Below are 12,895 nucleotides of genomic sequence, written 5' to 3'. Positions count from 1 at the left end.
TCTGTATCTTCTCCCATTTAGTTCATCATCTTCTTTCTCTCTTCCACAGTTTTCCATCTTTACTATGACAGCCACTAAATAATTGAAAACAGTATCTAACTATACCACCAATCTCTCCAATGCAAAAGTAAACAAAAACGAGAGAAAACAGTGTGAAAGGTCTGGAACAGCAACTAGCACACAAGCACCCCTACCTTACTAAATTTTAAGGGGTGGGTGACTAACCTTACAGAAGAACTGAAACTGTATTTTATTTTCTATGGATTATACATTACCAAAGTTTGTGTTTTGTATCAAACCAATAAAAGAATAGTCAGCAGTATGCTCTTAATCACCTGATAAAACAAATATGGTCATTCTAAAGGTCCTAGTGACAAGAGTCAAGAATGCACAGAATCAAAACGCCTCAACCTCCTTTTATGCAATAGGTTCAACCTCATTTTCCCAGTAAATATTCTGAAAAAGCTGCTGGAAAATGTGTAACTGGCTCTTAGGAATTCCAATACTTTTTTCATTTCCTTCTAATGGAATAAAATATAAAGTAACACAAATATCAACATCAAGAAATCAGAGAAACAAAAGTCCAGATAATTTACAAATTAACCAGTAATGGTTGTTTAACACTTTTCTATATCCTCACAATAGATGTTTTTTTTCTTCCCATTAACTAGCCATTTAAGGTTTCATTACCACAGGCTAACCAAAAAAGAAACTTTCTGTTTAGGTTTGCTGAGAGTTAACCTATTTCACGTTGAAGGGCTCCAGAATATACCACCCCAAATACAACACTCTGGCATAGGATTATTTTGAGCGGAAGGCATTTAAGAAACAACAGACAAGGGAACGGTGCTGTACCCCCTCCTTTTCCACCTAAAAGCAGGTCACACATTTCCCTGTGAATGAAGGCACCCCCTCTCTCCAGGAAGAGAGAGTAACTCACACAACCAAAATGGAGTGCCAACATCAAGATCTATAAACAATTATTGCTAAAATAGCTTGATGTATTCCCTTACATGACCTGATCACTTCTCCACCAGTTACCGTGCCTCAGAGCTCAAACCCTTTCTCCTTTGTTAAAATGGAATATAAGCCCCCAAATCTAAACACTTCTTTGGGTTTCAATTATTTCCTGTGAGCTCCAGTGCACTTACTAATAAAAATTTTGTACCTCTTATTCTTTTCATCTTTTCCTCCAGTTTAACTGAGATAAAATCAGCATATAACATTATATTATCTGTCTTTTGTTAGTTTTAGTGACTGAGGGCCTGTGAATTAAACATAGTGTAGGGGAAAAAAAGTTTTTCTGCCCTGACAATGGTAAAAAAAAATTTGATTTCTTAAATTTTATGTCTCTAATTTCATTGTCCTGAAATTTTTCATCTAAATTAGTCAACACTGACACTGAAAATTGTTCTATAAAACATCCCAGTTCCAGAGCTGAGTGGAAATAATGAACATAGAAGAAACCATTTTTAAAGTTCCTTCAAAACTCTATAAGAAGTTTCTGTGTGATAATATCAAAATTTTAAAATAACTGATTATCAGACATTACCTTTGGAAAGACAATGGAAAAATAATTAGGTTTAAAAGATAAAAATTTCATTTTATACAAATTTAGTCATTAAAATCTAAAGAGAGCGCCCCTGGCTGCTGTGGCTCAGTGGATTGAGTGTCAGCCTACGAACCAAGTGTTGCTGGTTTGATTCCCAGTCAGGGCACATGACTAGGTTGCACGTCAGGTCCCCAGTGCAACAGTGATGTTTCTCTCCCTCTCTTTCTGCTTTCCCGCTCTCTTAAAATAAATAAACAAACAAAATAAATAAATAATTTTTTAAAAATATCTAAAGACAGCCATACTCAAATGTGTTACATCCACGAAAGTACTTATCCCCGTAGCCAAGTTAACTTAGATTTTTCCTGAGGCCCTGGTCACAACCAGCCTTTCTGACAAACTTCTAATGAAATAGCACCCCAACTCAGCAAATAAGGTGTTTATTAGGCTACCACCCATCCACTCTACTTTCTTCAACTACTTTTCTGCAAGAAATCAAAATTCTTGATCTTGACACTATCTATGGACATCTAACAGCTGACTTGAGGATTGTAAACGACACATACAACCACCTTTCAAACGGATGTTCATCAAAACAGTCTCGTACTCAGTATGATTAACTTTATCACATTAAATAAATGCCATTAAATTTGAAGGTATATATTACACTAATAAAATACCATTTATCTGTTTCAATCCTGAGGAGCTAAGATTTCATACTCTTAAAAAAAAGGGGAGGATACTGTGCCATTAAAATTAAGTTTAAAAATCACATTACTCTGATACAACAAACCAGGATCAAAACTAACTTTAAAGTTGTCAAGAAGCAATAAATCTAGCTAGGAACCTTAATAAAAAATAAAAAATAAAAAATAAATTTCCACTCAAGAGCTATGGGTGCAAAAAAAGGAGGCCTGTGTGGCCATCCCTGGCAGTGCCAGTTCAGAGGTAATCTACACTGGCCAAGTCCCTCCTCGGACTCCTGTAGTTTGTATTCAATTGTTTGTTTTAGTCTTTGTTTTTTCCTTTGCTGAAAGCTTCTTGTGGGTAGTTGATGGGTTCAGCTTAGGACCTACCTCAAACAATTCCTAGAGTAAGAGTGAAGCCATCACACCAAGATTAAAAAAAACATTTTAAAAAAAGAGCAACATTCATTACCAGAGGTCTTCATCTAACTGTAATTATCTCTTCTTTTAGAATAAAGGAAAAGTAACAAGAGAATAAACTATCCTGGAGTTTTGAAAACTAATTACACACAAACATCTTCAGGGACACGTAGGAGGTTCAATAAACACACAGCCTCATGACTTCTAAACTTAACATCTCTAGTCCTGAACCCTAGGAATTAACTCATTAGAGACTAATGCTGTGGAAGGAACAGCACCTGAAACTTAGTTTGCCATAAAACAAGGCACTGCAATTATAATACCTCTCCAACCACCTTCAGGCAGAACTCAGGGAAACCTGGAAGTCCCTAGTTGCCTCTCTCCAAAAAATGTTCAGGAAAAGAAGTGAATAATTTCCAGGGAACTGCTACATTCTGGGCCCTAGCTACAGAGATTCTGATTCTGCAGGTTGGAACAAGGCCCAGGACTCTGCATTCATTTGTGGACATCATCCCAGTGATTCTAATGTAGGTACACTCTACTGACCGTACTTCAAAAGACTGATTCCCTACAGGGCTTGTTTGCCCATCATAATCATCTGGAGAACTTTCTGACAAGATTCCCAAGGCCTCCAGAATCTGTATTTTTCCAAACTCCCTCAGGTGAGAATGTGCAGCTATATTTGGGACCACTAGACTAGAATATCCAAATTTACAACCATAGATTATAAAGTTTCTAGAGAAGCAAGGATGTTCTTCATTTTATGGATCCCTCAGTCCTTATCTCAAAAATTTCCCATTTCCCTTCTAAAGAAGACACACTTAAAGATGATGATTCTACCCTGTACAACTTATGTGTCTCATTATAAATTCATCAGTTGGTCCTGTGCTTAATTATTCAAGAGTTCTGGACTCCAAAGAGGCAAGGAGGAAACATCCCAGGAAAGAAAAAGAAAACCAGAATTCTGGTCCCCACTCTACCATTTAATAGCCACATGGTCTTGGACTAGTCATTTTAACAAACCGGGGCCTTTCATCACCTGCTAAGTGAGAGAGCTGGCTATGGTCATCTCAAGGGCTTTTCTGACTGTAACACTCTATTATTCATTCCTTGCATCATAAAATCCATTTCACTCCTGGAAATGCAGCATCAGCAGGTGTCTAGGACTCCGAAGTGCATTTAAGAACTTAAAAGGGATGAACCCACATCACAGCTAAGCTGTACAAGCAGCAGTGGCTTCTCGTGATGAATGCCTATACATAGGAAACAGAATGAAGCATAAAGCAGAGAGAGGGCCTGAAAAACAACATAATAAACAGAATTTAGGCTAGAGAGAAGATTGTTGTACTTGCTACTTAAGATGTGTCTTAATATATTTCCCTAATCCTCATTCTATCAAAATAGTGACATTAGTTTGCTAACACCAACACAATCTAAAAATTACCTACTTTCTTTTAGGACTTAGGGAAGAGGCACACACTTTCCTAACTAAATATTTTTATACCTGAGGTAGTTTCCTAATTCAGCATTATTTAAGGAAAGATTTAAGAAAAATAAAAGGAGACATTTATGTTTTTTCCAAAGAATGATCCCAGGGTTTTCTTACAACCCAGACAATTAATGCTCTCACTTTCTAAAAAATCAGAATACAAAAAGCTGGCCCAACAGCTCCCATGAAGGAAGCATAAATTGGGTAATTAGAGGGACCAAGGAACCCTGACTTGACCCTAAAAATGTGTACTGAGAAACTGAATAAGCTGGCTAATGCTGAACAACACCACAGGGCAGGGTCTGAATCCTGACACTTTCAAGCATTCCTAGATATGTTAATAATAGCTTCTTAAGGAAGATATGTCCACTTTGCAAAATGCAATCATTCGAAAACCAGTTTTAGAAATCTACCATTTACTATTTTGTTCAATATAAATATTTACAAAAAAAGTCAGAATAAAAAAACAACCAATGTAATTTACGCTTGAAGGGAAATGAGTCAGACCCTTCTGAACACTACTTTAACCCAAACAAAGAATACAATGTCAGTTGGCCAAATCAAAACAGGATTACTAGAAGAAGTTCTTTACATTCAGATTTCCCTACTCAAGTTTTTAAATTTATAATTAATTATCATGGATTTTAATTTTATGACACATGCTTATATTTTAAGGAAATGAAAAGGCTACAGAAAAATTTTAGACTGTCTGATAACCAGTTAACAAATGACTCCAAAAGCTTTTATAGCAACATGTCCAATGGAAATCCTGTGGGGGGGGATATCCCCCCAAATGAGTTCTATGGTCAAATAAGGCTGGGGAACTTTAAGTCAAACTGGTTTCTCTTTACAGCAGGGTTTTAGGAGTTTATTTTTTTAAGTATATTTTATTGATTATGTTGTTACAGTAGTCCCATTTTCCCCCCCTTTGCTCTCCTCTCTATACCCACCTTCCCTCATGCAATTCCACCCCTCTTAGTTAATGTCTATGGGTCATGCATATAAGTTCTTTGGCTTCACCCTTTTCTATTATTATTTTTAACATCCGCCTGTCTACTTTGCACCAACCAATTATGCTTCTTAATCCCTGCACTATTACCCCATTTCTCCCCATTCCCCCTCCCAGCTGATAACCCTCCAAATGATCCCCATACCTATGATTCTGTTCCTATTCTGGTTTGCTTAGTTGGATTTTGTTTTTATTTTTTAGATTCAGTTGTTGATAGTTGTGAGTTTGTTGTCATTTTAGTGATCATAGTTTTGATCTTTTTCTTAAGTAAGTCCCTTTGACATTTCATATAATAATGGCTTGGTGATGATGAGTTCCTTCAGCTTTACCTTGTCTGGGAAGCACTTCATCTGCCCTTACATTCTAGATGATAGCTTTTCTGGATAGAGTAATCTTGGTTGTAGGTTGCTTTTCATTACATTTGAATACTGCTTGCCAGTCCCTTCTTGTCTGCAAAGTGTCTGTTGAGAAATTAGCTGATAGTCTTATAGGCACCCCCCTGTAGGTAATCTTACTCCACCTCTCTCTTGCTGCTTTTAGGATTCTCTCTTTATCTTTCACCTTTAGCATTTTAATCATGATGTGTCTTGGGGTGGTCCCCTCTGGGTCCAGCTCACCTGGGACTCTCCATGCTTCTTGGACTTGTATGTCTATTTCCTTTGCAAAATTTGGTAAGTTTTCCTCCTTTATTTTTTCACATAAGTTTTCAATTTCTTGCTCTTCCTCTTCTCCTTCTGGCACGCCCATGATTCGAATGCTGGCACGTTTAAAGTTGTCCCAGAGGTTTCCAAGCCTCTCATTTTTTTTCAATTCTTATTTCCTCATTCTGTACTGGTTGACTGTTTTCTTCTTCCTTATGTTCCAAATCACTTATTTGAACCCCGGCTTTCTTCCCTTCACCATTGGTTTTGTGTGGATTTTCCTTCATTTCACTTAGCATAGCCTTCACTTCTTCTCTTATGTGTTTGCCACACTCAAGCATATCTGTCAAGCCTGTGAGCATCTTTATCACCAGTGTTTAGAATTCTTTGTCTGTTAGGTTGACTATTTCCTTGTCATTTAGTTCTCCTACTGGAACCTTGATCCCTTCCTTCTTTTGCACCATACTTCTGTGTCTCCTCATCTTGACAGGCTCCTGTGTTTGTTTGCCTCTGTGTCTGAGGTAGAGCTGTCATTCCTGTGACGTTGTAATGGGCAGAGCCTTATGTATTCGTCAGTACAGGGTGACCTGTTTCACCACGTTGTGGCACTGTATGTGGGGGAGGGGTCTGAAAGGGAACAATGCCACCCTCTCAGCACTCGTCCCTTTTCCAGGCACTTCTCCCACTTCGTATGGGACTGGCGCGTCTCTAGCTGTTGCACTAGCTGTTGTTCCCAGATATTCTAGGATCATGGGAGCCCTTTAAACAAGCGGACTCTGCAGAGAGACCGGCATTTTCTGCCTCCGCCCCAAACCTCACTGGTCTGCACAGTCAGAAGCAATGAGGCTTGATTTTCTCCGGTGCTGGAGCCTTGAGCTGCCAGGGGTCTGGTGAGGAGCTGGGAATGCCCCCCATGTGTCCCTCCTGGCTTTTTAAAATGTGTAACTGTGCTTTCTGCTGGCCTGCCACTGCCACTGCCACTGTTGCTGCCACCACCACACCGCGTCCTCTCCTCCTGGCTCCGTCCCCCCTACTTGTCTACAAGGATGGGTGTTTTTTCTTTATAACTTTTGTTTACTGGACTTCCATGCAGTTTGATTTTCTGGAACTTCTGGTTGTTTCTAGGTCTGAGGTAATTGTATTCCTTCTTAGTTGTGGAGGGAGACGCAGCGTGTCTGTCTATGCCTCCATCTTAGCCAAAACTCCAGTTTTTAATGTTAATGACCCGCAGTGTGGATCTTCAATAGGAAACTATGGAAGGCAGAATTTCTCAAACTTGTATTGGTTTAGCCAAAAAAGTTCATTTTGTTTTTTTCCATATGATGGCTCCAGTAGTGCTTAGTTGTCTTTAACTTCATTCGAAACAATTCTGTTAAGATTATATTGTGACAGCTGTCATATCAGTGTGCATTTTTAAAAAATCGAAATTGTGTGAATTTTTGTGCAGCCACTTTAATATTGAAGATAGAAGAAAATACGTAGTATTTTCAGTGAATTATGCTTTATTTCAAGAAAGGTAGCTGAAACGCAAAAAAGGACTTGTTCAGTGAATGGAGATGGTGCCGTGACTGATCGAACGTGTCAAAAGTGGTTTGCAAAGTTTCTTAGTACTACTGACATTTTGGCCAAATTATTCTTAGCTGTGGGGCTGGTCTTGTGCATTGGAAGATGTTTAGCAGCACCCCTAGCCTCTACCCACTAACAGCCAATAGTGGGAGATTGCTGACATTCTTAAAATATCCAAATCAATAAAGTTATTAGTGAAAATGAAAAATGTCTTTTATTTTACAGAAAAAATTAAATGACACTTACACCAACACTTATTGTGAGAAATATTTTTATACTGTATCTCATGGGATGAAACTTAGAAAACATCTTTTGACCCTCATGCTCACTGTGAATTTTCTTGGGTACTCCACTTGCTTACCAGAGATTTTAAACAGAAATTTTACTATGGTAGGAAATGCTGTTAGCCCCCATTTCACTGAAAAGACAAAGGTGGGGGTAGGAGTGGTGAAAGAAATGGACAACAAATATTAATGCAGTTTGAGTATTAGTTCAAGCATCTTTTTTTTTTTTTAATGGTGGGGATAGGTACAAAGCAATCAAATCAGAAAACACGCCATTTATGTCACAGCCTTCACACCATTTACCACACAGCCATTTATATCAAAAAAGATTGCTAAATTCACATAAAAAAGATTTCATTTTACTAAAAACAATAAAATTTAGTATCATAACAGACATATGTAATAAGAGCCTTTTGTTCTCTACCTTTTCCAACTTTTTCAAAAACTGCTTCTTTATAAATTTCACATATGCTGCTCACACAAAATTTGGGAAAAGTAGAAAAAATTCTCATCTATACTATTATCAGATTTCAAAAACACAGACAAACTTTCCCACTGATATTACGGGGAAGATCTAAGCAACATAATTAGCTAAAATACAGTTATTCAGTATAGACTGTTGACAACTGCGTGTTACTTAGTTTTTATATGATTTACTTGATTTCAATGAATAAATTGTCTCTGTGAACCTCAATCTGTTGCCCAAGGAAATATGATTATAAGGTCAAGCCCAGGTGAAGAACCACTTAACTTGGAGAGAATAAGCATTGCAAAGCTAAAGCCATTGCAGAACAAGTCACGAATGATCTCAGAAATTACCTAGCATGAACTTGTCCTCTGCCCTCTACCTCATTCTACCAAGGGAAACCTGAAGCCAAGAGTTGACATGTCCAAGGTCATATGACTAAAGTTCAAACTCTACATCTGACTCATTACACAGTCTTCATGTGTCTTTTACTCCCTTCAAGTATTTAGTTTTATATTTTTGGTTATAAGCCAGGTAAATCAATTTGATATACATCATCACTCAGATTTAACAACACCATGAAAAAGCTATGGAGTCTGTCTACACTTAAATTCATATTATTTTCAGTGTTTGAGAAGAGCTCCTGCAGGAAGCATTAACTCTTCTATCCCTAGAACATGCTCTGGTTAGGTTCTGGCTTATTGTAAAAAGGTACTCAAATCTTACAAAATACTAAGAAAAATTTCCACTACCGAGTATTCAAAATGTAACACGCATTATTAAAGGCCAAATTACCCATCCTTTCATTTTTATCTTTGTAAGAGGAACACTCATGGCCACTTTTCCTTTCCTTGTCAAGGAACAGAACATAAGATCTTGCTATGCTCAAACTGTATCGGTGCAAATATTTATACATTGATGATGTGAATATTACCATTTACTCTTTTCATACACATTATAAGCAGAAGAATTACAGACTTAAGGGGAAGGACATTTAGAAAGGTTTTCCCCTCTCTCCCAAACACAATAATATTCTCCTTATTATATCTCACTGCTGAAATGCTAAATCATGTAAGCTCAGGGAACTAAAAATTAAAGGTTAACAAGACACTTGCTGCCCCAAACATATGCACTTTTAAAAATTTTTCAAAGATGTTATTATAAAGTTCAGAGTATACAGAAGTCTAGTTTTAATATATACTACCCATAAAATAATTTTATGCTTTAAAAGAAAAATGAAATTCTTAAAACTAATTTTCCCACTGCTAATATAGACAGTAACAGAAAATACTTAGATGTGTAAAACTGCAGCACAGTGACATGCAAGTAGTAAACTTATTTTCCCACACCTGTAAGCACAGTCCTTTAAATAGGAGTAAACTATATGTAAAACTTCATACCTGTTATTTTGTCCCTTACAAGCTTACAAGACTCTATCTCACCGATGCTCCCAAAAAGACTCTTCAGTTCCTCCTGTGTCATGTTCTGAGGAAGGTAGTTGACTATTAAGTTGGTCTTGCTGTCCTCTGTGTTCCCAGAGTCAACTGGTGACGAGCAGTTGTTGTTTATGGTGGTTGGACCATTGGCTGTGTTATTGCAAGTTGGCCCATTAGACAGTTGTGTTTCCATGGCAGCAATTACCTGCTAAAACAGAGAAAATAAGAAATGTCAGAACTCATATTTCACAAACTATTAGAGATTCCATTCAAAAATTTAAACACTTGTCACTAGAACACAGTTATTTTGCTGAAATTACAACAAAGCTTCAACAAAAAGTACACCTACGCTAATTTTTACTTCATGTTAAGCTATTCAATTAAGATCACAGTTATACTTACACATACATTTTTCATACATGCACATAAGCATATTTTAAATCTTAAACATTCTCTAGAACCTCATTCTGAGTCTACTCCCATACCCTTACTCACCTGCAGGGTCCACAGACTTCAGAAAATTTAGTAACAAAGGGCAGAGAACTGAATCCTAACTAAAAATTATACTAGAAAATAAAAAGTTCTTAACATGCTACCAAAAACAAACCAAAAAATATTCTACCTAACCTTGAAGAGATTTTCTGTCTGCCTAATAATTGCAATATTCTAAACAAACATCTATTAACTTAAAATTAAGAAGCAAAACTACTTTAAAAAATATAAATTTGTCAACATGTACTGTTTTGGTTACATATTGAAAATGATTTTGATTAACAATATCTTAATACCCCTACTGTTCATAAGAAATAAGAAAATATCAGATGTTATATGTTAGGGCATGAAAAGGATTTTGTAGGATAACTTGGGAAAGAAGCTGAGTACTTAGTGAACTTTGCAGACTCTAACAAGCCATTTTTGTCAAGCTTGGCAGCTAATGATCACCAACAAGACAACTGATCTAAAGCATCAAAATAAAATCCCCAAACAATTCAATATGGTATTCTGCCTTAACTCTGACATGAGAAAAAGAAAACTATCCAGTCCACTAAAGTAACAGTGTAAATATATCACCTTTGCAACCAGACCGGCCCATGTAATTTTCAATTGAGCACATAAGCCTGTTGAAAATGCATCTATAAACTCCAAATACAGGATAAAGAGTAGAGGGAAATGGTCTCAAACTTCAGGCTACTCTAAAAATCACAAGAAAATTTGGATCTAGTTTCCTAAAAATCAGTCCTATGTTCTTTGACCAAAACATTCACAAGCACAGCCCCAAATTTTCTAAAACCATCTCTCAATAGCTATCTACTCTGGATAGCTAAGATTTGGGGGGAATCCAAAAACCAAGACATCACTGAAAGCATTACCTTTCATACTTTATATCCAATACACCTCTCATCTCACCAAAAAAAACACTTCTCAAAAATTGACAATTCTGAATTGATGGGATATAATTTTAGGGAAGTTTTAACATATAAAAAACACAGAGTATGAGACAAAATTTTAAAAGCCAAGAAGAGGTAGTGTTACAGGAGAAGAAAAAAATAATAATAAAGGTCTTTTAAAAAACATATTGCCTAGGAAAAATAAAAGGGCATAACATTGGATAAGTATGTAGGAAGAAATCTCTGCTGCCGAGGGATGTTTATAAAAGAAAGCAGCATAAGACAGACTGAGACTGGTCAGACACGACAAGAATCAGTGCTATCATGATAAAAAAAAAACAGGAGACAAATTCAGAGTGCCTATGAAATACCAAACAACCCATAACCCCATGAGACTTCCTTTTCAAAGAAATGGGTTTTTATTCTACAAGCTATAAGCTACATCTCTAGGACAAGTATTCTCAGGGATTGCTTAAAGGAATAGAGAAAAATAAAGAAACCTCTGAAAACCTGTATGAAAAAAATCTGACAATTCAACATATGTATTTTATTATAATTAACAAATTTATCTCAAACTGAGGAAATGGGTTTCAGATTTCCTATTAAAGCACAACCGTTCCAGTTTGTAGAATATTAGCTGCGGGTCATTTCACAGCAAAATTTGTGTGGCATTAACCTTTGTCCAGCAGTTATGAAAACAATGAGCTGCAAGATGAGAGGCCAAAGCCAATTAAAACAAATCACTATTCAAAAGTTAGGGTATGTATGTGTAGAAACTAGGTAAGTCTCAAATATGATATTTGAACTAAAGCTCACTGGGATACCATTTGAAATATAAAGTGTTCACTGACTGAAATTAGCAGGATTTAGCAAGGACAACAAACACTCCTCACTTAATTGCACATTTATTTCCATGTTCAGGTGGCAAGAATGAGCTCCTAAGCCAACATTCAAGTGAACAGCTGCAGTAGGCTGTGTGCACTGAAAATTACAGCATCTCTCAGCTATAGGACCATCTGCTCAGAATAAAATGATACTAATGTGCTATATTTTACAAATAATGCATATTCCATTGACAGGCTCAACACAACTGTTCATAGAATGCAAACTCTTTCAACAGTTACTGGGCAAATAATTTCCAGCCAGATTTACAATTTCAACTACTTTTTGGAGCATCAGGAATTGTGAATAACTTCAAAATTTAGTAACCAAAAAAATACATAGTAAACAGAATGTAAAGAATTACGGTAACTTAGTATTTAGACCATACCAAAACTTTTGTTTTTGTTTTTTTAAAGCTTATCACTCTTTTCTTTGAGTCTGCACTAAATCCTAATTTAGATTGTAAAAAGTTAGAAACAAAAGCATGGTTCTGATGCTACATATACCACTATGGTTAAAATTGCAATGTGCTTTATGTTCTAACGATGGCCATACCGTGTAACAGGCTGAATAGAAGAATAATTAATTAGTATGCCAAATGAAAAGTTCAAGTGTTTGGTATGGCCTCAGCACTCCTGCAACATGCTAAAAAAAAGTAGCCTACAGAATTTAAGAAAAATCCCACAGACCCCAGTCCAAGGCTCTGCTGCCCACGAACCACTTCTAAGCAGAGAAGCCACATCACACAGTCTGACTGCCATGTTAGTTTGGAGTTGCCGTCTGCAATATGGACACAAAAAGTACCGTATGTTAGATGAGCAAGATAATGCAACAAATCAGTTTGTACAAAATTTACAGTGATTGTATTAATATTCCCAGCACGTCCATGCAGTGTGGCTTAATTGAATTTGAGGCAATTCCAATCTAATCTTTCCAAATTCATTTTAACATGTAGTGTTTTTGCACAAATTAAGCATTTTAAATTAAGAGCCTGATTTCAAAACAGTATTAACTAGTTACCTTGGCATCTATCCTAAAGAACTACCTTAAACCACTTCTCAAAAAAATGTTTAAAT

General features: G+C 36.5%; 1 protein-coding gene across 2 annotated transcripts in view; it reads right to left on the bottom strand.

The window, feature by feature from the left end:
• Positions 1-12,592, bottom strand: part of ELAVL2 (ELAV like RNA binding protein 2) — a 76,158-nt gene extending 63,566 nt beyond the window's left edge. For both annotated transcript variants that reach the window (XM_090275795.1, XM_090275796.1), the window contains exons 1-2: positions 12,509-12,592; positions 9,514-9,757 (exon numbers count right to left, since the gene is read on the bottom strand). In XM_090275795.1, the coding sequence (XP_090131921.1) occupies positions 9,514-9,757; positions 12,509-12,580 (316 nt within the window). In that variant the 5' untranslated portion in view covers positions 12,581-12,592. The remainder of the gene's footprint in view (positions 1-9,513; positions 9,758-12,508) is intronic.
• Between the last annotated feature and the right edge of the window lie 303 nt (positions 12,593-12,895).

This window comes from Furipterus horrens, unplaced genomic scaffold, assembly GCF_987537825.1.
Source record: "Furipterus horrens unplaced genomic scaffold, mFurHor1.1.pri manual_scaffold_4, whole genome shotgun sequence".
NCBI classification, from domain to species: Eukaryota; Metazoa; Chordata; class Mammalia; order Chiroptera; family Furipteridae; genus Furipterus; species Furipterus horrens.
Note: the sequence above shows the minus strand (reverse complement) of the source record. Positions and strands in the feature narration are given on the sequence as shown.